We start from the raw sequence: 26,602 nt of genomic DNA, 5'->3' as shown, positions 1-26,602 counted from the left end.
AAATATGCTACTTATTTTGTTTGCTTACAACCAGGGCTCTGAAGGGGTCTGGAGTGTAAACCCACAGCAGGAATTTGGTCCTCAAGGCCGGGGCACTGCCTGGGCAGCGTCTGGCAGGGGCAGGCACCGCCGTGCGGCTACATGGGTGGGGAGGGCCTGCAGACCGGGAGCACGCAGCCGCGGCCGTGTTTACCCAGAGCAGAAGGGAGAGCTCAGCCTCCACCGTGGCACTCGCAGCACTCTGATGCCCGGCCATATGCTGCCCCGTGCTTGGGTTTTCGCAGGCAGAGGCTGCTCAGGCCGCAGTTTGCCAGGGCTGAGCCAAGAGGAGTGACCGGACCATGACGCTGCTTGGAGACCCTGGTCCTGGCCTGACCCTGGCAGCATCATCCCCTCCCCAGGACAGCACAACCGGTCACCCAAACCCGGAGTCTCCCCCGTTCCCCCAGGGATGCACTACTGGAAGGGGGACAAAGTGAAGAACGTGACGGGCACCTTCCCGTGACACGGGGAAAAGCAGGGCGTGGGGGGGGAAGAAGCTCTCCCCGGCATCCCCGCAGAGACCCCCGGCCTCCACCAGTGCCCTCTGCCAACACCCCTCCAGCACAGCCGTTCCCAGCTGCACCAGGGCCTCCCCTGGGAAACTCCCCCACAACCGTCCCTGCGGACCCCGCTGACCCCCGCGCAGAGCCCCCCGCACCCACGGCCACCCCCGTCCCACCGCAACCCCCAAAGCGCTCCCACAGCCACCCCCGCCCTCCTGCACCCCGAAAGACCCCGGCGAGCGCGTCCCCCCCCCCCAAAAACAGATCCCAGCGCCTCCACAACCCCCCCCCTCGCCCGGCCTCACCCCACCGACCCCGGGCCACCCCACAACCGGTCCCCGGGCTCCTCACAGGCCCCGCGCAGCCCCCCCTGCACCCCGCGCAGCCCACCCCCAGCCACCGTACCCCACACAGAGGCCCCGCGGGTCGAGGCCACGGACCCCGCAGCCCCCGGCCCGGTGCCCCCGCTCCTCACCCGCCGCCCGCGGCCTCCTCCCGCCGCACCCGGAAACGCGGCCCCGCGGCGCCGTCCGGCCTTCAGCCGCCGCCAAACAAAATGGCGGCCCGGTCGCGCCTCCTGCGCCTGCGCCGCTTGGAGGGGGGGATGTGGGCGGGGCGCGGCGGGGCGGTAAGGGCGCGGCGCCATGCTGGGGAGGTCGGGCGGCCATGATGGGAAGGGGCCTACGGACGGGGAGCTGCGCAGGGGTCTGGGGCGCCATCTTGGGAAGGTCACCCCCGCGGCGGGAGAGCCTGGTTCCGCGGGCGTCCACAGGAGCGAGGGGAGCGCGGCGACGCCGGGGACAAACTCCCCGCTCCGAGCCCAGCCGCCGCTACGGGCCGGAAGTGGCGTGGCCAACACCCGGCAACGGCCGCCAGTTCCGCGCCGCCCGCCATGTTGGGAAGGTCGGGCGGACCGCTGACGGCCGCCATATTGAGGAGGTCACCCCGCGTGACTCCGCGCTGCTGCCACCTTGAGAAGGTCGAGGGGGCCCCCCCGGTCGGTAACGGGGGGACAGTGCCCGTGACCCCTCCCGCTGCTCCCGGCATGACCTCACCCAGCAGCACGGTTATGACATCACTCCGCAGCATGACATCAGCAGACGGGCGCCGGGACAGCCTTTTATTGGGGCTCCGCGCCCCCCCGCCTCCCCCGGGCTTTTTTTTTTTTTTTTTTTTTTCCCCTTCCTTTTTTTTTTTTTTTCCTCTTTTTCTTAAAAAATAAATGTACAATTCCGGACGGCGGCTCGGTACAAAATATACACGTCTGGGGGGCGAGGCAGGGGCGGGCGGGGGGGGGTGGGGGCACGTACAAAAATAGAGGGGGGAGGACCCAGCGGGGGCCCCCCCCGGGGGGAGGAATGGCCCCCCCGGGGGTCCCTGCACCCCAGCCAGGGGGAGGGGCGGCGGGGAGCAGTGGGGTGCCAGGGGGAATGGGGGGGGGGGGAGTGCGCCCGGGGTCCCCAAACCTGCCCCCCCCTCCCCCGTGCCAAGGAGCGGGGGGGGGGGGGGCAGCACCCAGCTGTGCCCCCCCCCCCCCCTCCCCGCGCGAGGCCGGGACCCCTGGCCAAAGTGCGTCAGTGCTGGGGGGGGGCCGGGCCCCCCCGGGCGGGGTGGGGGGGGTCCCCGGGGCGGGGGCCCCCCCGGCCCTCACTGGCTGCCGGGCTCCAGCTTGTAGGAGAGCTCGAAGAGCAGGTTCTGGTTGTCGATGACCCGCAGCTGCCGCACGTACGCCTTGGTCTGCAGCTGGCTGGGGGAGGCCTCCAGCTCCAGGCCTGGGGGGGGTCGTCAGTGCTGGGGGGGGGGTGGGGGCTGGACCACGCAGCCCCCGGGATGGGGATGGGGGGATGGAGGCATGCGGGGATGCAGGAATAGGGATGCGGGGATGGAGGGATGGGAGGATGCAGGGATGGAGATGCGGGGATGGAGGGATGGGAGGATGCGGGGATGGAGATGCGGGGATGGAGGGATGGGAGGATGCAGGGATGGGAGGATGCGGGGATGGAGGGATGGGAGGATGCGGGGATGGAGATGCGGGGATGGAGATGAGGGGATGGAGATGAGGGGATGGAGATGAGGGGATGGAGATGCGGGGATGGAGGGATGGGAGGATGCGGGGATGGAGGGATGGGAGGATGCGGGGATGGAGATGCGGGGATGGAGATGAGGGGATGGAGATGAGGGGATGGAGATGAGGGGATGGAGATGCGGGGATGGAGGGATGTGAGGATGCAGTGATGGAGATGAGGGCATGGAGACGCGGGGATGGAGGGATGGGAGGATGCGGGGGTGGAGGGATGGGAGGATGGAGATGAGGGAATGGAGATGCGGGGATGGAGGGATGCGGGGATGGAGGGATGAGGGGCCATGCACGTCCCCCCACCCTGCGGGGTCAACCCCCTCCCGCAGCGCTGGCCCCTCGCCCCTGCCCAGCCAGGGCTGTGGGGGTCCCGGCTCCCCCCCCGCCATACTCACAGAGCGGGCGGCTCCGGTACTTCCGAATGGTCCTCACTTTCTCAGCGATGCAGTGCTGGGGCAGACCGCACACAGCCCCGTCAGTCCCCAGCCCCACAGGACCCTGTCCAGCTCCCCAGGGACCACTTGCCCCCCAGGACCTTGGGGACTGTCCCCCCCCCTCTGGGACCCTGCTGCACACCCTGGGGCATACCCACCACCAGGGACACCCCACCACCACCACCTCCCCGGATCCTATTTTGCACCCCAGGGCCCCTGCACCCCCCAGGGCCCCCCACTCCACTGCAGGGTCAGGAGGAGGGCCCCAGCCCCTCGGTGGGCTCCCCCCCTTCCCTGGCCTCACCCTGGGGGTCTCTTGGCCACATTCCCCCCCCCCCACCCCCCCAGCAAGGGGCACCCACCAGCTTCTCCACGTTGACCAGCCCATCCAGGAGGGTCTTGCTGCCTTCGTGCAGGAAGGTCAGATCTGGGGGGTGAGCGAGGGGGTGAGGGGGGGCCCCATGGGGCAGCAGCAAGACCCCAGCCCACATGGGGTGTGGGCAGCCCCCGTGCCCCCCTCACCTTTGAGGATGAGCGGCACGAAGGGAATGAGAGGGGGTTTCATCTTGGCCAGCACCTCCCGGTAGGTCTTGTGGTTCCTGCAGGGGTCCTGGGGGGGGGAGGGAGGTCAGGGCTGGGGGGCGCAGCTCCGCATGGGTGCCAGCACCCTGCCCAGCCTGCCTTGGACCCCCCTGCCCACGCTTACTGCCATGGGCACAGGGCTGCGGCCATCACTGGTGGCCTGGGCAGGGGCAAGGACATCCCGGGACGGTGCAAGGACACCTCCTGCCCACCAGCTCCCCAAATACCCCGGGAGGGGGGGGGCCAGGGCTCCCCCAACACCCACAGGGTGCCCAGGCACCTCTCACCGTCAGGTTCTCAAACTTCCGAAACAGGTTCTTGAATTTCCCTGGGAGCTTCTGCAAGATAAGCCGGGGTGGGGACAGACATGAGCACCCGGGGCGGGCGGGGGGTGTCTGGGAGCACCTGGGGGTGTCCAGGGCACCCCACGGCCCCTTACCTCCCAGGTGAGGCGCAGGCGGCTGATGGCAGCGTTGTTGAGCCCGATGACGACGGCGTAGAAGGAGAGCATGTCCTGGTTCTGCTTGCATCTGGGGAGGGAGAGAGGGTGAGGAGCAGGCAGGGGACCCCCCCACGCACCCCCCCCGCCCCTGGCCCCGGCCCCACGCTCACATGGCGGCGATCTTGATGAGCTTCTTGAGGAGGTGGGCGCGCTTGCCCAGCGACTCGCAGAGCAGCAGCTCGGTGCCCACCCAGTGCTGCACCTCGCTGCACCGCTGCAGCAGCAGCTCCAGGTTGGCCGTCTCCCTCCGGCCCCGCTCCCCGTGGAACACGTAGTCCACGAACTCCAGCTGCCGGAGGGGGGGGGCAGGACATGACACGCACATCGTCAGGGACCCCCTGCCACGGCGTAGCCCCCCCACTAGCCCCCCAGCCAACCCCCCACCTCGTGGATGCAGCGGAAGAGCTCCCAGTGGAAGGCGGTGAGGTGGTTGGCGATCTCCTCCGGCTCGGCGCGGTGGATCTCCGTGTCCCCCGGGACCACCTGGATCTCCTCGGGCAGCGGCACCTGCCAGGGGACGTGGGGACAGGGACGCTCGGAGCGTGCTGGAGCACGGGGGTCCCGCAGGAGGGTCCCCCCTCTTCTGCCCAGAGGGTCACCGCAGCCCTGGGGGTTGGGCAGGCTGGGGGGGTCCCCGGCACGGCGCGGTGCTCACCAGGGAGTCGAAAGTGTCCCTGGTGCAGGCGAAGAGGTGGCTGTTGATGCCCAGGGTGGTGAAGACACACTCCTCGCTGGGCTGCAGCACTGCTTTCTCTGCAGGCAGAGTGTGGGCAGGGGGTCAGCACCGGCCGGACCCCCACCCCTGCCTGCAAACACCCCCCCCCCTTGGCCCAGCGGGCACCTCCGGACGAGGCCATGGTGACGAGGATGAGGGCGTCCTCGCGGGCGCTCTGCTCCTCCGAGTACTGCAGCTTCTCGGTGACGGAGGTCAGGATGTCCTGCACCGAGGCCGAGAGGCGGCTGCGGATGGTGACGTACGAGTGGTCGGGCATGTACACGCGGCAGAAGACTGGGGAGAGGGGGGGGGCATCAGGGCCACGCCGGACCCCGCGCACCTCCCCGGGGCGCTCCGGAGCCCTGACTGGGGAAACTGAGGCACAGAGCAGGCACGGCCCCTGGCGGCCGACGGCGGGCCAGGGAAGGGACCCCGGCATCCGGCACCCATCCCAGCACCCGGCACCCATCCTGGCACCCGGCCGCAGTCACTCACTCTCATCAGAGCCCCGGAAAGCCACCCGCGTCTGCAGGCACGAGTCGATGCGGCGGAAATGCCTGAACAGCGGCTTCACCTGCTTGTTCGGGGGGGGCGTCTCGTCGGCCACCCTGCGGTACCGGCGCGGGGTCAGGCAGGGGCCCCGGCACAGCCAGCACCCTTGGGTGCCACACCACGAGCCCTGTTCGGGTGCTCTGCCAGAGCAGGGGCCAGACACCCCCCCCCAGGTCCTTGCTCATTACCCAAGGATTGCTAATGACCTAATGACCCCCCCCCCCAGCTGCTGGGCATCCCCAAGGACCACAACTCCTTGTCCATCCCAGGAACCCCCTGACCCACAGGGACCTCCTGGCCCCCCAAGACCCCCTGCCCTCCCCGGGGACCCCCTGCCTCCCTGCTCACTTGAGCTCCACAGTCTCCACGAGCTGGTGCAGCTTGAGGATCTCGTCCTCCAGGTCTTGGTAGAGGGATGTGTCCTTCATGATGAGCAGGTAGAGCTCCTGGGGGGGGCAAGAGGGGCTCAGCGCGGGGAGCTGCGGGGGGCTGAGGGGTCACGGGGACGACGACACCCACCTTGATCACCTTCCCGGCACTCTCCTCCTCCTGCAGCAGCCCCTTATAGGTCTCAAGGAAATGCAGCAGCACGGCCAGCACTGCCCGCTTGCGCTGCAGCCCGGCCCCCTCCTCCCAGCGCGGCGGGGGGCTGCCCACCGCCAGCACGAAGGTGGCACCGTCAAGGAGACACCATGGCAAGGAGGGACCCCAGCCACCCGCCGGCACCCACTGCCCACCCTGGTGGCACCCCGCTGCCCGCCTTGCACCGAAACCTATATGCCCACCCTCATGGCACCCCAATTCCCTCCTTGCTGCTCCCATGTGCCCCCACCATGGCACCCTGCTGCCCTCCCCACGCCCACCCTTTTGTCACCCTCACGGCACACTCATGCCCACCCGGATGCCCTCCTGGTTGCACCCTCACGTTCGCCCTTGTACCACCTTCACGCCCTCCCTGGGTCCAGCCTCAGACCCCTCCCCATTGCAACCTCGTGCCCACCCTCCTGCCACCTTCACGGCACCCTTGTGCCCACCCTCATTGCACCCCGGTGTCCTCCTCATGCCCAGCCTCGGACCCCTCCTCATTGCACCCTCATGCCCACCCTCGTGGCACCCCAATGCCCTCCCCACACCCACCCACAGCCCTCCGTGCCCCCCAAGGATATTGCTGGTGCAGCTGCTGCAGGAAGCGCTCGGTGGGCAGGAAGAGCGAGTGCGTGAGCACAATGTCGTCCAGCAGCGATTCTGGGGGAGATGGGGGGCAGGCGTGGGCACCCTGCCCTACACAGCCCCCCCGGGGACACCCCCGGGAGGCTCCGCATCCGGAGGAGCGGGCGGCCGAGGGGAGCGACGTTAATTCCCAGGGCGACACCGGGAGACGCTGAACCCCACGCTGAGCCCCCCCCTCCCCGTGCGCGATGCTGACTCACAAACCCACTCCCAGCCCTGCGGGGCAGCCGGGTCCCGGGAGGAGCGTGGCACAGGGGCAGAGGCACCGGCAGGGCAGGACCTGAGCCGTGACACCCCGGCACACCCGCCGGCCCCGGCGAGAGCCTGGGCAAACCAGGACACGGATCAGGGCAATGGGGAAACCGAGGCAGGCGGTGAGGGCAGGTGGCAGCAGCAACTATTTGGGCAGCCACGCTCAGGGCACACTGCGCTGGTGCCCGGGAAGCCGGTGCCCACGGTTGGACTCTCAGGGCCAGCACAGGCAGCACCGGCCGCGGGGAGGGTGTTTTGGCACAGCACGGCCGGGTGAACCGAGGGGCTGATACCGGCAGCGGTGCCCATCAGCGCCAGCACCCTGCCACCGCTGCGACCTTTGGATGAGGCACCGCTCCCTCACCCAGCACTGGAGCAACCCTCGACCTTGGGCCCTGAGCGGGTCCCCGGCCAGATGGGTGCCCAGAGGGCTGTGCCTGCGTGCCCCAGGGGCACCATGGTGGGACACCAGTGCCCCCGCAGGGTCCTTCCGAGGCCCAAGGACCTGTCCCTGCGGGAGGGGCCATGCAGAGCGTCCCCCCGGCCGCCCCCCGGGCCTATTAACCCGGCCACGGATCTGTGCCAAGCTGGGGCTGAGGTTCCCCTGGCACCACCGCGCTGGGGCACAGCGCCCGTGGGGGACAAGCTGCTGCCGAAAGCGGGACACGGTGGTCTGGGACACAGGCTGGACACACCGGCCCCCAGTGCCGCTGGGCCGGTACCCCACATCCAGCGCCCTGCACCTGCGTGGGGACCGGGGTGGGCAGGGGCACTGGCGGCGCAGGGGGTGCGGGTACATGGCCCCCAGCCCCCCCTGCCCCTGGTGCAGCCCCTTCCCGGGCTCTGCCTGGGGGGCTGAAGGAATCGAACACCCCCCCGCTCCATGTCCCTGCAGGCTGCAGTCCCCTCCAGCCCTGCCTCAGTTTCCCCATCCCTCTGCAGCACCCACAGCATCCCCCAGAGCCGCAGGGATGGCTTTCCCACACCGGGAGCGTGGGGCTGGTGGGACCCTCTGGACCCCCACGCTGGCTCTTGCCCCCCCGCTCCCCGCCAGCCCGGGGAACCGCAGGGCCGGGCCTGGCAGCGTGTTGGTGCAGGCAGGGCCTGGCGCTGCCAGTCCCATCTCGCTCCTACCCGAAGGGCTCCCTCGTGTCGGTGGGTGAGCCCCACCCCGGCCCTGGGGGTCCCTGGAGCGTGGGGCTGGGGCTCCCCGCTGCCCCCCCCCCCCATCTCCGGGTACCCCCGGCCCCGCACCCCGGCAGCCGAGGGGGGGGGTCGGCCGGAGCAGGGATCCCCGCGGCGTGGGAGCCCTCCCACCCCCCCTGCACCCAGCCTGGCTCCCACCCAGCTCCGCGCACCCAGAACCACCCCGACACCCCCGGCGGTGGGACGGCACCGGGGCTACCGGGGGGAAGGGGCGTCCGCCCGGCTCCCCCCGCCCCGCGCTGCGGCTCCCGTCGGGGCTAATTTTAGCACCGGGAAAATGTTAAAGATTAACCAGCCGGGAGGCTGCCGGCTCTGCGCGGTGCGGCCGCAGTGGGTGCCCGGCCAAGCTCGCCCCCCCCCCCCCCCACACCCCCCGAGCCCCGGGCCCGGCGCTGCCGCCCCCCTCGCTGCCGCGCCGAGCCCCCGCCGTGCCCCTGCCCACCCCCCTCCGCCGCGGGGTCGTGGCGGGCAGCGATGCCCGGTGGGACCCCTGCCCACCCCGCCGTGCCTCTGCCCGTCCCCGCTGCCACGGACGCCCCGGCCCGGCGGGGACCCGGCCCGACCGTGCCACCCCAACCGGGCACCCGGCGTCTCCCACCCCGGCGGCGTCCCCCCGCTGCCCGTCAGACACCCCCGGTCCGTCCCCCCCCCCCCCCATCCCAGCGCCGCCCGCTGCCGCATCGCCCCCCGTCTCCCCGTCGCAGCGGGCACCCCCGCAGCCTCTCCTCGCCGGTGCCCGCGGCCCCTCCATCCTCCCCCCCCCCCCCCCCCGCCCCGCGGCCGCGGTCCCGGGGGTCCCGCAGCGGCCGCCCCCGCCAGCCCCGACCCCCGGTACCTGCTCCGCAGCCGCGGCCGTGCGCGCCGCCCGCCGGCAGCCGCTCCAGGAGCGCGGCCAGGAGCCGCTCGGGGGGCGCGGGCGCGGCGGGGACGCAGCCGCAGCCGCAGCAGCAGCAGCGGGCGGCGGGCGGCGGCTCGGGGCTCGGCGGCTCCCGGTCCCGGTCGCGGTCGCGGTCCCGGTCGCCGCCCGGGGACGGCTCCTCGGGGGAACGGAGCGGCGCCTCCGGCGGCCGCAGCTCCAACCAGCGGCCCTCGCCCCCCGGCTGCGGCCCCGCCGGCCCCGCCGGCTCCTCGGGAGAGGCGGGTGGGCGCGACAGGCTCTGCCGCCGCGCTCCGGGTCCCGATCCCTGACCCGGTGCCGGTCCCGGTGCGGCGGAGGGGCGGGCGGGCAGGTGCGAGCCCGGCTTCTTCAGCAACTTCTCCAGCGGCTTCATGGCCGCCCGGGCGCGCCGGCGGCGGCGGAGGCTCAGGGGGCCATGGGCGGCGGCGGCGGCGGCGGCGGCGGGGCGGCTCCGCTCCGCTCGGGTCGGGCTCGGGCCCCGCGCCTGCTGCGCGCTGCGCCCCGCCGCGGCCCGCGGAGCCGCCGCCAGCGCCCGCCCCGCCCCGCCCCGCCGCCGCCCCCGGCCCCGCCGCCGGCACCTGCCCGCCCCCCCCCCCCCCCCCCCCCCGGCCGCCCGCCCGCCGCACCGGAGCACCGGGACCGGGACCCGGGCCGGGGATGCGGTGACACCGGGGTGCAGCCGCACGGGCGACGGGCACGCACCGGGACGCGGTCGCGGCCCCCCCCGCCCCGTCCCCAGCAGCCCCGCACAGGTGATGCGTTGCACGCCCCCGTACCGCCCCCCCCCACCCGCGGCACCGTCACACCGGGGACGCGGCCACGCGCCCACACGCCATCAGTCACGCGCAGGGGACGCATCGGCGGAGCCCCCGCACCCTCACGCCGCAGAACGGCCTGCCGGGGGGGGGACCCTGTCACCCCCCCCACGCCGTCACACCGGTGGCACTATCACACACCCCGACAGAGGGACACAGTCTCACCCCCCCCCCCACGTGCTGTCTCACACCCGTGTCACACCCCTGTCACACCCTGACACCCTGTTCCCCGGCACACCCACGTGGCCCCCCCATATCAGCCCAGCAACCCGGCAGCCCTGGGGCACATGGGACCGTCCCCCCCCCCACTCCGCGGTGTCCCTCCCTGGTGTCCCCTCCAAGGGGGGCACATCCCCAGGCGTGGAGTGACTCACCCCTGCCCCCCCAGCCCAGCTCGCTGCACCCCATCACAGCGTGGGAAAGGGCCGGGGGTGGGTGCAGGACCCCCCCACCCCGGTGTGGGCACCCCCCTGGGGCCAGGGCCGCCCGGCGGGCAGGGCCAGGCAGGTCGGGGCAGCTGCCTGCCCCCCGCGCCGCCTGCCAGGCCGGGAACAGGCCCTGCCGGGCTGGCAAGCCGGGGCAGGTGCCGGGGCAGGGCAGGGTGGGACGTGGCGCCTGCCCGGGGCAGAGCCGTCGTGCCCCCTGCCCGCTGGGTGCCGAGCACCCGCCCTGCCCGAGCCCCGTTGCCCCCGGCCCCGCCGCGAGCAGCTGGGGAGGCGCAGGAGCCTGGACCCGCTCCGCAGCCCTCCGGGTACGGCAACGGTGGTGACAGCGATGGGGGGAAAGACCCCACGTACCCCCACAATTGCTATCTCCCGGGGTTGGCTCCTTGCAAACCGGCGGCCCTGCGACAGACCCGGGGTGGGATGGTGGCAATGGCCGGGGGGACACGGTGGGTGACCCCGTAGCCCCCGCCGTGCCCAGGCAGGCAGACCCCAGGGGGGTTTCGGAAGGGATGGAGGGACGGGGGTCCCAGCAGCTCCTGCTTTGTTCCCGCTTCGCCTCCACCAGGCAGTTGCTTGGCAACTCCATCCGTGCGGCCGCGGGAAAGCGGCAAAACGTGTCCCCGCGTCCCCATCCCCAGCTGCATGGGGCCCCGGTGGGATGGCACGGCATGGCACAGCACGGTCCTCCTCCACCCCATGGCACCTCCATCTACCCCACCAGGCCCCAGTGCTCAGACCCCGCCACATCCCACCCAAGACCCCAAATCGCTCCCACCCGGCCGAGCTCCTCCGTCCCCTCTGCCTGGGGCAGCCGGACGAGGGTGCCCGGCCCTGGGTGCAAGCTGTGGCGGCATGGAGAGGGGCTTCTCCTGACAGCAAAGGCTGGAGGAAGCAGGAGGGGAAACTGAGGCACAGAGAGGCCACACTTGCTGGTGGCAGCAGGGCTGCAGCCGGGCCACACGGGCAGGAGGGACCCGGAGCGTCGTGCCATGCCAAGGGCCGCGCTCGCCCCCAGGAAACGCGCCCCAGATCCGGGCCCATCGGCTCGGCCCAGGTCCTCTCCCCCGGCTTGGCATGGACGGGGGCACTGCTGGCGCAGAGCGAGCTATTAGCTTAATTAATTTGCTGTTATTTCTCCTAATGAGCTGGGATCTGGAGCAGGCACTTCCCTCCCAAAGCCTGCGCCTCCATTTGCAGCCGTGTTGCGTTCCCCCGCCCTGGCAGCCGAGCGGGGGGTGCGAAGCCTCCAGGCACTGCTCAAAACAGACCTTGTGTAGGAGGGAAAAATTACACCGAGGGAAAAATCCCTCCCCGAGCCAGCGCCTTAACCCACTTCCCGGCTGCAGTGCCGGGAGAGGGAATCTCAGCATTTGGGGAAGGGGAGAGCCCCCAGTCAAGGGGCTTCTCAGCTGGCAGCTTCTCCACGAGGTCCCTGCGATGGTCCGAGCTGGCCTCTGGACCAGGCTCAGCCCCAAGCCCTCTGCCAGGGAGGGAAACTGAGGCAGGGGTGCTGGTGAGGGAAGGGGCAGGACAGCAGTAGGGGCAGGAGGTTGATGGCTCCTGCCTCTGCTGCTGGATGGGCTCAGAGACCCCAACCCCGCTGCCGGCAGCGAGGCTAGAAGCCAGGGAGAGCTGCAGGGGCTGGGGCAGGATGCAAAGGGGGGTGTGTTGAGGTCCCCCTGCCCTCCCAAGCCACCCTCCACCGCAGCGTTGGCAGACGCTGCCTGCATCCTTCCCCCTCCCCGTGTCCCCCCTGCCCAGCCCAGGGCCGACTGCAGGAGGGCAGACCCCACCGCGGTGCTCCCTCGATACCCCTGTGATGGGGGCATACCGGGAGGGTGCAGGAGCGGGGGGGGGTACGTGCCACCCACCCTCCCCTTTGCCATGGGAAGCCGGGCCGCGGGCCAAAGGGAGGCTGTGGCGGCGGTGCCGAGGCGGAGGGAGGCAGCGCGGCACAGAAGCGCGCAGGCGGCAGCTCCCGCACCACCTACACACCAGTTGTTCCTTCCTCCGCGAGCGAGCGAGGCTGCAGGAGAGGAGAGGAGGGGGTTCGCTTCTGCGCCGAGCCCCGCTGCCGGGGCAGAGCTGGGCTTGGGGACAGGCTGCAGCTGCTCCCCGGGGACGCTGGTGCGGGGGCGAGGGCGGCTGGCGCCGGCTGCAGAGAAGCCACTCTTCCAGTCCCACCGGGAGCTCCTGGAAAGGGGAGAGCAGCTCCCGGCACGCGGCCGAGCTTTCCGGCAGCGCGGTGGAAGGGACACCGGTCCTCCCCGGGAGAGTGCGTGTGCCCGCTGCCCCTGCGGGTCTCAGCGCGAGGAAGGAGAGACAAGAGAGCTGGCTACTTTCTAAAACGTATTCTCATCTGCGTGCCAATACAATGCTGGTTACAAATGTGCACTCCTAAGGGACAGGAATCCAAATAAACAAAACCAAAAACCCATCACAGTGTTGTAAGGTCCAGGACTTCAGTCACGCGACCGATATGTTAACGATACATTTCAGCCTTAAGGCAGAGAAACAGTTACATGTAAAACGTAAGGGATTTCTGCTTTTAAAATGTCGCTTTGACGTCTGAAATTAGGTACAAAAGGTCATCGAGTTACAAACAACAAACAAAGAAGGGATTTCTGCTGGAGAGCCGGGCATGCATGAGACGACCTCGACCAGGGAGCAGGCAGGTGGGCCGCTGGGCACCCCTCCCTCGCCGCAGATGGGGACTCGGAGGCCAAGATGCCGCTTGCTTGGAGCGGCGACGTTCCCCCTCTCGCCGAGCGGCCTGCACCAGCAGCTGGCACCTCCCCATGCTGCCCCAGCACGTGCTCGGGGCGAGCGGCAGGAATCGGCAGCCTGCCTTGCCAAGTTTCCTAATGCAATTTGCAAACGGCTGCAAGGACACGGCCAAGCCCGAGCGTGACTGGGAGCCAGAGCCGCTCCGCCTGCCACGGTGCCGGCGGGATGCGTGCTGCAGAGAGGCGGCGCAGCGCTGCGGCACGGGAGAGCCAGCCGAGCCCGGCTTGGCACGCTCGGTGCTGCGGTGCCAGTCACCCCGGCAGATCGGCCTCGGAATCCTAACGGGGGAAACAAGGCTGCTGAGGTCCCCGGGGGACCGCCGGTTTACGTGGTGGCAGGCGCGGGGCTGAGGCGCTTCCTTCCTGGGGATGGAAGCCTGGGCTGGATGCGTTGGGGCGGGTTACAACACCCCCTTCCACTTCCACAGCAGCAACACCCAAGTGCTAGGAGCAAATCACTCCTCTGCTTGCCTTGTCTAGCTGGTTTGTCTGCTGGCAGGGCTGTTCTGGCAGCGTCGAGGTGCCCGGACGCCCATAAACCTCCCTCTCTGCCGCTGATTTGGCAGAGGTGCGGGAGGAGGGTGGAAATCTCCCCCTGCTCTGCAAGGTGAGCTTGTGGCAGCAGGGAAGGGGGTCGCCCCATGCTCGTGCATACGGATTCCCATCTGATGCGAGTTGAGAGCTTGCACACACACGGACAGAAACCGTCAACGACATAAGTTACCAACAGGGCTTGTTCGGAAAAAGAAACGGGAGGAGCTTCTAAATTAAGTGGTGACTGCACAGCCAGCGCGTTCCTGACAGACTCCTATCGCTCAGCTGCCCTTCCTATGCTTAAACAATGGCAGAAATAAACTTGCTAATTTAAAAAGAGAGTTGAAACGAAGAATTAACCTATCAGCTGTCTCCACAGGGGGCAGGGGATGTTATGTTCCAGTTAGCCAGACAAACAAATTTGAAATACCCAAAAGAAACAAATCAGCTTTACTGATGGAGCTGGTTCATTTCTTAAATAAAAACAGAGACCACAATCAAGCCAGTCGAGTTTAACATCCTAGAGAGGGAAAAGGGCAGACGTTTAGTAAAAGAGCGAAGTTGCGAGAACTTGTGGCCAAGGACCGACTCTGGGGGTTGATTCTTCGGTGACCCCTGTGCCCCAGTGAGGGAAGGGGAAGGAGGGCAGATCAGCAGCGGCGAGACGGTTTTCGGGAGGGCACCAGTAAAACCAGAGAGGGAAGGTGCCTGGCCCTGAGCACAAGACGGTGCAGCTGATTTCATCCGGCTGCCTCACCTACGCACAGGGAAGGAGCCTTTCCCGAGAAGGAGCTTCCTCCTTGCCGAGGTGCCGAGTCTGGCAATGGGACTCCCACGGCCGGATCCCTACGTGTTGCTCCTCTCCTTTGATTTTTCACCTTTGCTGTCCTGGTGGGGAAGAGGAAAGAGAAGCATAGGCTTAGGCTGCTCCACCACAAACACTGCGCAGCGGTTGCAGCACTATCGCCAGGGTCCTGTGAGAAACACTCTCCACGCCTGGATGCCAAAACACAACCACCGCCCGCCCACGCCTCCGGCTTCCTCCGTGCCCACTCTGGGCACAACCAGCTCCCTTCAGCCAAGCTCTCCTCGCGGTTAAACATTTTTCCATCGCGAGGCTTTTCAAAGAGCACCTCAATCAGACAATCTCGCAGTGGATTTACAAACACTGCATGTTTCCCAGCCCTCTACCATGCCGCGCGCTGCCTCCCTGCATACGGGGAAACAACCGGCACATGCCTGCCCGGGTCTGGACTTGCCACAATTCAGGCTCGCTCAGCTCCCGTACGCTAAGCAAGGTACTAAAAAGGAAACCAAACACACATGTGGCACTCTGGCACGCACACACACGCACAGCTCACGGCACTGGAGCGAGGAAACCATTCCCAGCACAGAGAAACGGCTCTCATCTCTGGAAGCCTTTAAGTCTGCTGCCTGAATTATCTACTAAGGTCTCGACATTTATTTTTCCAGAGAAGTCACTACCTCCTAGCTTAGGACTGGATTTTTCTCTCTCTGAAGTGTTCTGTTTTCTACCCTGAGCAAATTGAAAAAAAAAAAAAAAAAAAAAAAGCAAGGGTCAACTTTGGACTTACTTTTTACATGGGTTTAGTTTTAAAGTATTTAGAAACTCAAATTAACTGGAGCCCTGCTTACCACCTGCAACGAGAAGCTGAGGTTTGGGACATGTCAAAGATAAGACAGTTTAAGATTTCCTTGGAACAATGTGTTTTTTTGGATGGGAGAGGGAGACTGCAGCATCACGCACACCCCAACGGTACCCGCATCACACACGCGCAGACTCATGCCGAGGAGACAGTACCTCAGGAGGCGGTGGCTTGATAGTCACAGGCTGGGACGTCCTTCGAGGTGGAGAAGGCTTGGGCTGCACTTGCTGCTGGACAGTGTTGTAGTATGTGACCCCTCCGTACACCTGGGACTGGGCCTGCATTCCCCAGAGAGCAGAAGGGTCAGTGCTCTTTGCGGCCGGGTGGGGGGGCACAGAAAGCCGCATCCCCTGCGAGAGCACCATGTGCCTCAGACAGCCTTTATGGCACACACCTGGGCTGTGAAAAGATGCTACCACCTAGCACCGAAGGTGAGTAGCCACAGGGGGATGGGGGTTGATTTGTGCTGTGCTCCCCAAGGCTACAAAGAACAAGCAGCACTTAACAGCTCCCGGAGGACCCTCGCCTGCTGCTGCCCCTTACCAGGGTCTCCCTGCTCTCAGCAGGGTGGGCAGGTACAGGCTGCAGCAACCCGTAGCCACACCGGATTGAAGTTTGCGGCAGATGGGCTTCCTTCACCCCACAGAGTTTCTGAACTGCCATATAATGTCTGTGCTTTGCAACAGCAGCAGCTACTGCTTTTCTGCACAGACAAGGCAGGTAACAGTCCCCCTTCACACCGAGATCCCCTCCAGCTGCCCGGGGGCTCGGGATCTGCCCCAAAAGCAGGGTGATTCCCTGCCAGGGCAGCTGGAATCAGCCCAGGGCAGCAGAGAAGGTCAGAGAGGTTGCAGGGCTCGGGGAGCATGCACATCTCTCGCCTGCCACTGCGTGTCAGCCGTGTGCCGCTCACACGGCAGCCACGGGGAGCGGCAGGTTCGTCATCACGATGCCCACAGAGATCTGCCTCCTCGCTGCCCAGCAGCTACTGCAGATACAGAGGTCGGACGCCAAGCCGTCCCCCCAGAAAAACCAAAAAAGCCAGCCCCATGCTGGTCACACCATGGGCTTTCCTGGCCGGTGCCGAAGAACAGCACTAGCCAGTTTCCAGCCTCCTGCCTCCATCTCAAACAGAAAGGACTTCCAAAAGGATTTTCAAGGTGTCCTTGGCTTAGCATGGACCTGGAGGGGATGTAACAATTCACAGGCTCCCGGTGGGCTGTTTCCCTCTTCTGAAGGGGAAGACCTCGATTCTGAGATCCACCAATACAGGCATTTCATCCACTAGACCTTGAATCCAGGGTAGCTGCACAGCAGGCACGGGAGCAGCCCCTTCCAGTTACCCGCCCCAAGCAGAGAGAGGGATGACAGTAAACAACCTCCCACCACGGAGCAGCCCAGCTGCTCCACATCCTCTCCCAGGAAGCCTCAGAGAATATACCCCCACTCCACAGGATCCCATCTGCTCTCGAAAGCTCCTGCTCAGGAAGGAGACGCGCAGCTGGCTTACCTGCGTGTTGGAATAGAGGTGAGGAGGGGGCGGAGGGGGTAGTGCTCCTGGGGGGTAGGGGTAGCCAGGATTCCCAAAATTCATGACTCCAGGAGGGGAGAAGTAAGTCGGTGCGAGCAGCTGCTGTGGCGGGGGCTGGCCTGGGGGCATGGAGACTGGCGGAGGGTACAGCCCAGGGTTTGCCATGGGGGCTGGCGTCTGGTGGGGATGTAAACCTGGGAAGAGACAAAAATAAACTGAACATGATGTCGCATATAAAGCCAGCGCGTCCGATGGAGGGCCGGCGCAACTACAATGCCAGCAGGTCAGCACGGCTGCGCCTTCCCTGCTGCAGCAGGAAGGAGAAGCACTTTGCTCAAAGGCCTTTCCTGCAGCCACAAGACCTCAGCTCCTGTGCTGGGGAGGGAAAAAGGGAAGCGCTTCTCAGCACAGCAGAGCTCAGCCCCCTCCCTGATGCCAAGGTCCCGATTTACTGGAACCGGACACGGCCCCCGTCAGCACATCCACTTCAGGAAACAGTTTTTGTGGGCAAGACAGAGAACATGTCAATTCAACAGCTCTCATTTCTGCTTTTCTGACCTACAAGCAGCAGGGACTGAAGAACCAGCCTAGCACAACTGGCAAAGCCAAACGTCCCACTGAAGGGGAAGTGACTCAGCCAGGAGGGTCTGCACAGAACCTGCAGACATCCAGCTAAAGGCTGCCAAAACATTCAGATCACCTCAGTCCTGCACTGGCTGCAAGGGCCAGAAATGCCTATTTTTCTTTCCTCAAAATTTATATTGATTCAGTGCCACTGGATGAGGGAAGCAGGCCTCTTCCATGTTGTAGAAATAGGGAAAATGGATTCCCCCAGTGACAGAAGCCATGTGAAACCAGAGTAATCTGCTCCCTGGCACAGGCTGAGCTGCCCCAGGGCACAACCACAACATCGGTATCAGCTGCCCCGTGCCCCACCGAGGAGCTGGTTCCTCACCTGGATGAGGGAGGTGCATTTCTGGCTGTACAATCATCCCTTGGGGCGGCAGCGGGGCCGGGTTCTCACTGTGGGTGTAGATTGGTCCCTGGAATTGTACTGCAACACACAATGGTTGGTAAGGAGAAGCTCCACCGAATTTTATGCTCCTGCAGCAAATCACACGCACACCCCAGCCAGCTACAGTTACAAGACTTGAACGCAGTGCTGCAAGCTACATTCCCATCGGCACACACAGTCTACCAGGCTCACAGATGCTACATACTCCCAACAGAAAAGCCTCCTACTCCCTTTACAAAGCAGGAGAATACTCGGGGAATTTCTTCTCCAACACTTTAAATGCTGGAGTAAATTCCTAATCCATCCTCAGCCTCATTCTGTAATTCCCCCCGCTCTTAAATGTCAAAGACATTGTTCTGATTTCAAGTTAATTTTAAATCCTAGTTCCCATGAAGAGAAGCAGTGTCCTACAGAGCCCTTGCACAGGGAGGGGTGGTGGTAACACTGATTTTATTTCAGTGGGTTTAAACACCGACCAGGGAGGCTCAGAACAGCCTGTTAGTTACCATACGAGACAATGCCATGATGCTATTTACAAAGGAAAGGGAAGACAAAGCCCCCAATCTGCCTGACCCTAACAGGAGCAGAGGGACTCCTGCTCCAGCTGCTCAGGTCTGAGCACACAGGGAGCCTCAAGAGCGGGAGGGAAACACTCACGTGGGTCATAGTAGTGCCCTTCCATGATGCTGATGTGCATGGGGGGGGCAGGCTCCGGCACCGGCGGCCTCTGCCGCTGCGATGAGTAGCGTTTCACACGGCCCCCCTGCACCGCCTGAAAGAGTCCAAAGGCGAGGGTCAGAGCGAGGGGCAGGAGCCCTCCCTCCAGTGAGGGAGCACCGACCCACTCCCCCACCAGCCCCTGCAAACCTCTATCTGGGTCACACAGTAAAAACTATGAACACCCACAAAAGAGAAAGGCTGAGGTGTCACAGGCAGCCTCTAATTACTACAACCCAGAAACAAGTAAATGCTCGGCTTCCGCGCTTCTAAAAGCAAGAGTCACACTCCACGCAACATGCTTTACCATTTCCTCCATTCTGTTAAACTGAGGTGGTGGCCCAGTTCCCACGTGCATATGGTTAGGAATACCTGAGGAAGAAACAAACTGGTTATTATGGTTCGCATTCGTTCCCAGTTAAGAGCCACCTCACCCGCTGAGGGTGCTGCCAGGAGACGCCTGTCGCTGGCCGTATGACAGCCTGGGGACGTTATTGTACTACAAACAGGCACAGCTCTTGCTTTCATGGTGAGAAACCTCCTAGCGACTTCATTTCTTAGGTTACAATTTTAAATATTTTGGTACAAATTAGAAGCTGTTGTGCCGCTGTATAATCATCCACGCTGCTCAACACCTTTTAAATCTTGCTAAAAAAAAAAAATCCTCAGCTTGAAATCCAGGTCCTGATCTAAGCTCTGTTCCCGCTGAGACAAGGACCTCTTCAGAGTAGAAACAAGGATCCATGTGGGACTGGGTAAGCTGCGGTTTAAACCCTCTACAGGGCGTAACCACTTTTATCATGGGCTCCTTTCAATTCAAACAACAAAGTTAGGGCACACATTTAAAACCACAGTGCCAAACTGATCACAGGCGATTCCAGGGGAGCTGAAGTGGACAAAACAAACACTGAAAGTGCCCATGGATCGCTGATATTGCAAATATACGCAGAGGCATACCTGCTGTACATACAGAATGACCTGATGGCTGGCTCACCTAGCCAAATGCCTCCCAGAATTAACTCCTACCTTCTCTGCTAGGAAGAAAAAAAGGGACAGGAGAGTAATACCTGTCTACTCGCATCCACAGTTGAGACCAAGGGTCTGTTCACACAAAGATTTTCCCAGTCACATCAGTACAAGACAACTTATGGTTTCATGACCTAAACCTCAAGAGATGCTTATGAAAGCAGCAAGTTGCTTTCTTCTCCTTGCTCCAGTTTTATTTCCCTCAGGAAGAACTCTAACACTCCCCACAAAAGACTCTAATTTTGCAAAGAGATAATTATACCTGAATGACCTCTCGCATGGATGCTCAACTAGAACTCAGTCCTTAGCTTGCACGGGGGTGACTCTGCCACATATCCCTTCCTCAGCCCGCCTGCCTGCTTCCTCCTACCGGGCACAAATGAGTTTGCCAACCCCCGTCAGGCCTTAGCTAGTGGCAACCAAATCTCAATGCTAGGAAATAAGCTGATAAACAGAGGAAAGTTCCCTCCTAGCAGGACGTTACAGGAGCCCGATAATTCATTACCCTTACCTGCCAACTGAGCATAACACTCCTTATCTCCCGAACTCCTGCTGCAGCAGCCGATCTGTGATTCACACCGCACAAAGTCCCTGTTGCCTGTTCCACACACAGGCTTTCAGCTTCACTGAAGCTTCCCCGTCCTCAACACAAAACAGGGCAGAGAGAGGGAAAGGATCTACTCTTATGTCCTTCCCAGCCCTAATTCAATTAACCTACACCAGAATGTTTCATTTCCCCTTTATTCTCTTCTGTTTTGTCCTCTCTAACCATCTCCACTGCACTTTCTCAGCAGCATGCATCACCACCACGTACCTACCCTGAGACTGGACTAAGGCAGAGACAGTTCAGCTCTGATCGACTACACGAATGCAGAATTACATTTGGCTGCGGCTGCAGTGGAAAACCAACAGGCTGCACCCACTTACCCCTCAGCTCCCGGGGCTGTATGAACTGCGACTGCCCCGGAGTCCAGTTCTGCTCAGTGAGATTCATTTGGGTCATCTCTTGCTCAAGTCCATCCAAGTTGGATTCTACCGGTGACTCCCAGTTACTGTTCTTGGCTGGTGGGGGGGACGTCTCAGCTTGCACAGGTTTTGGAGGCACAGGAGTCAGCCCTTCTGAAGCAGGCACTTCATCTGCCAGCTTCCCCGCATCGCCAGCCTTGATTCTGGTCCTTCTTGCCCGGGAATAAGACTTCTTTTCAATTGGTCTGTCTGGTGGTGGCTGTGCAGCATCAGCAGCCATGGCTTGATTTTCCAAAGCAACCTCCTCCTTCACAGGGCTGCCGTGGATGTGTGCCGCTTCCATCTCTGGTGACTTGTCTCTCGGTGGAGTTTGGTCTGCACGCTTTGCTCTATAGTTGCTGTCCTGTTTTGCTTGCTCACCGTTTCGAGACAGATGCTGGACGCTTGCTTCTGAAGCTCGGTAGCTTGGACGGGTCTCTTTGTAGCCCCCCATCCTTGGGTAGTTTCTGGGTGGGGGCATCCTCCCTGTACCTGCAGAGCTCCTGCTGGTGAAGGTTCGCGGGGGAGCTGAAGTGCTGTCTGCACCTTGGTGCCTTGGGGGCTTATTTGGCCTCTCGTTGGACCAGTTTGGGTCTCGCTGAGGAGGACTCCCAAATCTGAGGAAGAAAAATCGCACAAAGGACTGGGAATAAATCGATGGGTGAAAGGTGCTGCTGTGCCAGGGAACCCCTCTGCGGGATGCAGCGTCCATAACTCCTAGGACCAAGGTCCCACCCCGGGGCTGAAGCCAACAACAGGGCTTTCCCCCTTTGGGGCTTCAGACCTGTTGTTTGAAGCGCCTGGCACAAGGGCCGAGGTCTCCCTCCGGGACGAGCCAGCCTCTGGTTTGACTTTGCTACTCACCTTGGTTTGCGCATCCTCCTTGGCTTGATGTCATCGGGGTTGTGAGCTGACCTGATGTCATAGCCATAAAGCGCGATCAGCTCCTGCCTGGTCTTGGGGGCCTGCTCGTCCTCCCGGAATTTGTCGTGCTCCCAGCGGCCCTCGTCCTTCCATAGCTTCCGCTGACGACCCTTCGGCCTGGAACAGTTACACAGGGAGGACCAAGAAGATGTTGCAAAGCCAAGGGATGTGGCAGCTTCAACCAGCCCCACACACAAAGCTCGAGCATTTCTGGGGCAGGGCATGCACAGGAGACAGCGTCTCTTCTTCCTCCCACTCTTCCTGCCCAACAGCTGCTGCTCTACCCACTGCTATTTCTGAAAAGCAGCAAGAAGGGTCACTGCTCCTTGACAAGAGGCTTTCCTTGTGGTTTTTTTTGCACCACACTCAGTCTCTCCTTCAAAACAAAGAGCTAAAACGTCCTGGCAGGACACTGCAAGCAGGCAACCAAAGCACAGACCTTCCCAGCACTTCATGCCAAAGCAAGGAGCTGTGGTGCCAAACACTGGCCTGGAAGTTGGCCTCACCCTCCCAGAGAAAGGCAGACACGTGGGGGATGCTCACATACCTGACCTCTTCCTCCTGCGTCTGCCCTCGGAGGTCATGCTCAAAGAAGAGCCCTTTGCGTGGGATGTAAGCTGGGTTCTTCCGATCCTCATCGTCGTCCAGGTGCTTGGGAACTTTTTTTCCAACTTTATTCTCAACAGGTTCAGTGCTCTCCTGTCAAAATCAGAGAGCTCTTACCACTGCAGCAGTCCCTCTGCTGCATGGAGAAGCCCCCCATGGCCCAGAGAACACATTTAACACCTACCTGCCCATCCCCGCTTTGCCTCTCACCAGTTACAGCACCTTTGGAGTCAGGTTTCTCATCCCCTTTCTCTGCTTTTGCCGCTGACTCACAGGAATCATTACTATCCTGCTTCAGTTCCACTTTGGCACTTTCTTCCTCACTGTAATCCTCTTCCTCTGCCTGAAAGAGCCCCAGTTACTCATACACACACCTTTAGCAGCAGGTCCCCCAGGAATTTCCCCACACAAGTCCCCAGATCTGGAGTTAGATCGCTGTTCCAGTTGTTAGAGACCTGACTCTTTCAAAGCAGAGGATTAGCTCTCGAGATCCTTCCTATCCCTGTATTTTTACGGAAAAAGCAAAGACTAAACCCAACACCTCTCCCCACCAACTCCCACCAGCAACATCAGATCCAACAGTCAGGCTTTCCCAAACACAGCCGGGAACATCTCTGCCACAAAGCCACAGCCTCTCACCGCTCTGAAAGCAAAGGGCTTGTGCAAGCCAGGGAGACCAGTGAACAAGGGCCCTCAGACGGTCCCTTCCTTCCCACACCGAGGGCCCGGATCCAACCAGGGCCGTGTTTCCAAATTCCCTGGAGTTACTCAGCTGACTCACTCGGAGCACTCTGCTCGCAGGAGCATGACCTCGTTTCACCCTCCAGGAGCCTGCAAGCCTTGCTTAGGCTGGAACTGACACTAAAAATAGCTCTGCGTGATTAACAAAAAGACTGCTCTATTTTTCTCTTTCAACACAGCGTATTTGCACATCAACTGCTCCTTTTGTTTACGTTGGGGAAACCCAGACGTGGCATTATTTTTAGGCACAGGAACAGAGTCATCCTGGCATGTCAGTGATGCAATACCCCCACTGCTCCAACAGCCCAGCGTGCACCAGCGCTGCTCTGCTTCTATGCACGCCGAGCCTCCAGGGAGCCTCCGCACAGGTTTCCAGGCTTGAATAGCTGCTGCACGGTGAACACGGGGAGCTGCCCCTTACCCTCCACGTGCTGCCTCTACAGCCCGCCACGCTCCTTCCTCACTAATGGCAGAGATTAATTCACAAATTAACAGCCCCTACGAGCTTCGATTTCATCATCTGCCCTCCCGTTTTGTCTTTTCTCCAATTCTTGCCCCCCTCAAGATCCCCAAAACAGCTGCCTCAAGAGAAGCGTTTTCACTAGAAAACCTTCAGTGTCATCATTAGAAACCGGAACTTCTCTAAACTTCCTGGAGATGTTAAACTTATGGTTCTGCACTAAAAATTCAGGGAAACCTACAGCCACAGGCTGCTGCCCAGGCTGGGGCAGGGGGTCTCAGTGCACACGAGGCAGGATTTTCTCAGCACACACCCAGCACAGAGCTGCCAGCACTCACGGGGTGCATCACCCCTCCAGCTGCAGAAGACAGTGATGCTGCCTGGGACGCTTCCAACCCAGCACTTAGTTTTTTTAATTTCAGCTAATTAGAATGCAACCAGCATCCTGCGCTTCCTTCCACACCCTTCTTAGCCATCGTAAATTCTGCTCCCAGTATCCAACGTCTGAGGAGCCAGGCATTTTTTCCCCCCGTACACACTGGCCCTACATCCACCCCCCCAGCAGCACAGGTGGCTTCTCCCCAGGGCTGGGCCCAGCGCCGTGGACTGTAAGTGCGGGAACTGCCCAGCGAGGGGCTTGGACTGGGAGAAACTGTTTTCCTCTGCAACGGCGATGGCTACGCTGCAGCGTGGCTCACTCCGAGTCTCTGGTGCAAAGCACACGCGCTGGTACCTTGAGACAAAGGCAATTGCTGCTGACAGGGTCAGTGGAAGAGAACGAAGGACACAAACTGGGTTTTGTGCTAAAATTACGTGAGATACAGTCACTCGGCAGAACCCTTTAAACACCAGGACAGAGACTCCTCTTACCTCCGAGTCTTCTGCGCTTTCGTAATCTGAGAGTACAGCTGTGCGGGAGAAAAAGGAGTTTGGTGTCAGGGCAGAAGCAGAAACGCAGCTTCTCTCCGAGCGTAACACGCCACGCCGCGGGCGACCGCTGGCAAACACACGCTGAACAGCCCCTGCAAGGGGAAGTCAGAGGCCAGCACCAAAGCATCCCCCGACTAACACCACTGCCAGCTAACGCAGGAGGAACCAAGGGCAAGTTTGGGGCTCACTGTCCCTGCACCCCACGTTTGCCTACTATTACGAATTACTATTTGAGATGACAACAACCACAGGGCTATCGGGAAAGGCGTTTTGTCTGGTTTTTACTTTTTGCACACAAGCAGCACTTGCAACACCAGAGAGTCATTACTCACCATCTCCTTCAATGCCATCCTCACTTTCCTGCGGAGAGAGGCAGAGAAAGGTGTGTTAGTGGAGGGGAAGGTCAGCAGCCGGGTCCCTGTGGCATCCTACGATCCCAGGCACAATTCCAACAAGGTTTGGCCCCCGTCCTATTGCCTCTGCCCTTGGAAGTTCAGCTTTAGTGACCCAGAAAGAAGAAACAAATTCAGGGCTCCCCATACCTTTCTCTAAGATCCTTCTAGAGCGAGCTACGCTGGGGGAACGCAGCTCAGGAATAAAAGCACAAACTGTGTTAACTGCTGGGGATCTTTGGAGGGAAAAGAGCGACATGGACAGAGAAGGCAGGCTCCCCTCCCTCAATAACAGGGAGCCAGACAGTTAACTCAGGAAATGACAAGAGGATTACTTAAAGCGGGAGCCCAGGAATAACGAGCAGATGCCGAGCAGGACCGAACTCCGGCAGACATCTGCTAGAGGCTCCGGCGACAGAAACACAACCCGGTGCCTGAGAGAAGATGCCGGACAAAGCGGAACAGCTCAGATTGGGAAAAGCTTCTAGTGAAAGAACAGACTGATCAAGCTCTGCAGTAGAAACAACCTCAGATCAAAAATAAAACCAGCCAACACGTTAACGAGATAAGCCCAAACGCCAAAACAACCGAGCAGAAATACGCCGCGATCCAGGAGAAACTTGAAATAACCGGCACTATAAACCCGTGACAGGACAAAATCACACCCCGCCGTAAACGGCCAGAGAAGGAGAATCACCCTGCAGCGGTGGGGGCGAGCAGCACCACAAACCCACACACACACGTAAAAGGCTTTTAACACCCCCACTTACAAGAAGGCTGCTCAGAGTTGATAAAGAGCGGAAGAGGCCTGACCTGGCAGCAAACCCACCCTCCTGTGCCCCGCTGTGGGGAGTCCAGGTGGGGGGACAGGACCCTGCCGTGGGGGGACGGAGGGGAAGCCCCTGCCTGGGGCTGGGGGGGCCCACAGAGCCCAGCTCACCCCCGCGGGGCTGCCCCCCGCCCCCCCCAGCCCTGCTCCCCCAATTCTCCAGCCTGGTGCTCCCTCAGCTCTCCAGCCCCAACCCCCCTCCGAGCCCCCCAACTGCCCCCCCATTCCCCGACACCAGAGCCCCCCCGCGCCCCCCAGTTCCCCCGACACCAGAGCCCCCCCCCCCCCCCCAGTTCCCCCAACACCAGAACACCCCTCCCCCCCGGCCCATTCCCCCAGTTCCCCCGACACCAGACCCCCCCCCCCAGCCCATTCCCCCCAGTTCCACCGACACCAGAGACCCCCCCCGCCCGCCCCGTTCCCCCAGTTCCACCGACACCAGAGCCCCCCCCCCCCCAGTCGCCCCCCCATTCCCGGTGACACCCCCCCCCACACCCGCACTCACACACTCGGACTCGGGCGCGCTCTTGGCCGCCCCCCCGGCAGCGCTCTCGGCCCCGCGGCCCCGCGGCCCAGCGCTGAGGGCCCCGGCGGCACCCCGCGGCGGGCGGTGAGGCGGGCGGGGAGAACCGGAACCGGAGCCAGAGGCGGATCCCGAGCGGGAGCGAGCGGCGCTGGCGGCCGAGTCGGCGCTGTCGGAGGCGGCCGAGTCCGAGTCGTCCTCGCTGTCCTGCGAGGCGCGCTGCCGCCGCCGGTCCGCCATCTTGGGCAGCCGCAGGGGCGGGCGGCGGCGCGGGGCACCACGGGACGGACTACACCTCCCGGCGGCCCCCGCGGCCCGTGACGTCGCCGCCGCCGCCACCGTCCCGACAGCCCTTGCGGCAGCGAGCGAGCGGCCGCTCCTTCCCCTCCCCGCCCGCTCTCGCTCCCCGGCAGGGGGCAGGCGCGCGCCGGGCAGGGCGCCGACGTCACGGCGCGGGTGGCGTCACGGCGGCGGAAATGACGTCATGCGCGCGCGGGGAGGGCGGACGAGACAAGCAGACACCATCAGCACGCAGCGTCCGTTTTCCTCGTTTATTGTAAAAAAAAAAAAAAAAAAAAAAAAAAAAGGCGCGCGCGGGTGTGTCCACGTGTGACACCCCCCCATCTCCTCCCTCCCTCCCCCCCCCCCCGCGGGCAGGACGG

The 26,602-nt window shown here is 63.1% G+C and overlaps 2 protein-coding genes across 2 annotated transcripts; both read right to left on the bottom strand.

Moving 5' to 3' along the window:
* Positions 1–2,057: 2,057 nt before the first annotated feature.
* Positions 2,058–9,468, bottom strand: RAPGEFL1 (Rap guanine nucleotide exchange factor like 1). Its single transcript, XM_052785434.1, has 15 exons — positions 8,931–9,468; positions 6,574–6,652; positions 5,927–6,077; positions 5,756–5,853; positions 5,351–5,463; positions 4,982–5,149; positions 4,796–4,893; positions 4,525–4,647; positions 4,251–4,429; positions 4,078–4,168; positions 3,926–3,976; positions 3,579–3,666; positions 3,419–3,483; positions 3,018–3,072; positions 2,058–2,317 (listed from the first exon to the last, which is right to left on the bottom strand). Exons 1-15 carry the CDS (start codon positions 9,364–9,366, stop codon positions 2,193–2,195), a joined length of 1,920 nt encoding a protein of 639 aa, XP_052641394.1. The 5' UTR covers positions 9,367–9,468; the 3' UTR covers positions 2,058–2,192.
* Positions 9,469–12,590: 3,122 nt separating this feature from the next.
* CASC3 (CASC3 exon junction complex subunit) lies at positions 12,591–26,212 on the bottom strand. Its single transcript, XM_052785433.1, has 13 exons — positions 25,923–26,212; positions 24,529–24,556; positions 24,137–24,174; positions 22,250–22,408; positions 22,007–22,158; positions 21,400–21,576; positions 20,458–21,152; positions 18,812–18,876; positions 18,445–18,559; positions 17,728–17,826; positions 16,752–16,966; positions 15,397–15,519; positions 12,591–14,462 (listed from the first exon to the last, which is right to left on the bottom strand). Exons 1-13 carry the CDS (start codon positions 26,178–26,180, stop codon positions 14,421–14,423), a joined length of 2,166 nt encoding a protein of 721 aa, XP_052641393.1. The 5' UTR covers positions 26,181–26,212; the 3' UTR covers positions 12,591–14,420.
* Between the last annotated feature and the right edge of the window lie 390 nt (positions 26,213–26,602).

This window comes from Harpia harpyja, chromosome 4, assembly GCF_026419915.1.
Source record: "Harpia harpyja isolate bHarHar1 chromosome 4, bHarHar1 primary haplotype, whole genome shotgun sequence".
Lineage (NCBI taxonomy): Eukaryota > Metazoa > Chordata > Aves > Accipitriformes > Accipitridae > Harpia > Harpia harpyja.
Note: the sequence above shows the minus strand (reverse complement) of the source record. Positions and strands in the feature narration are given on the sequence as shown.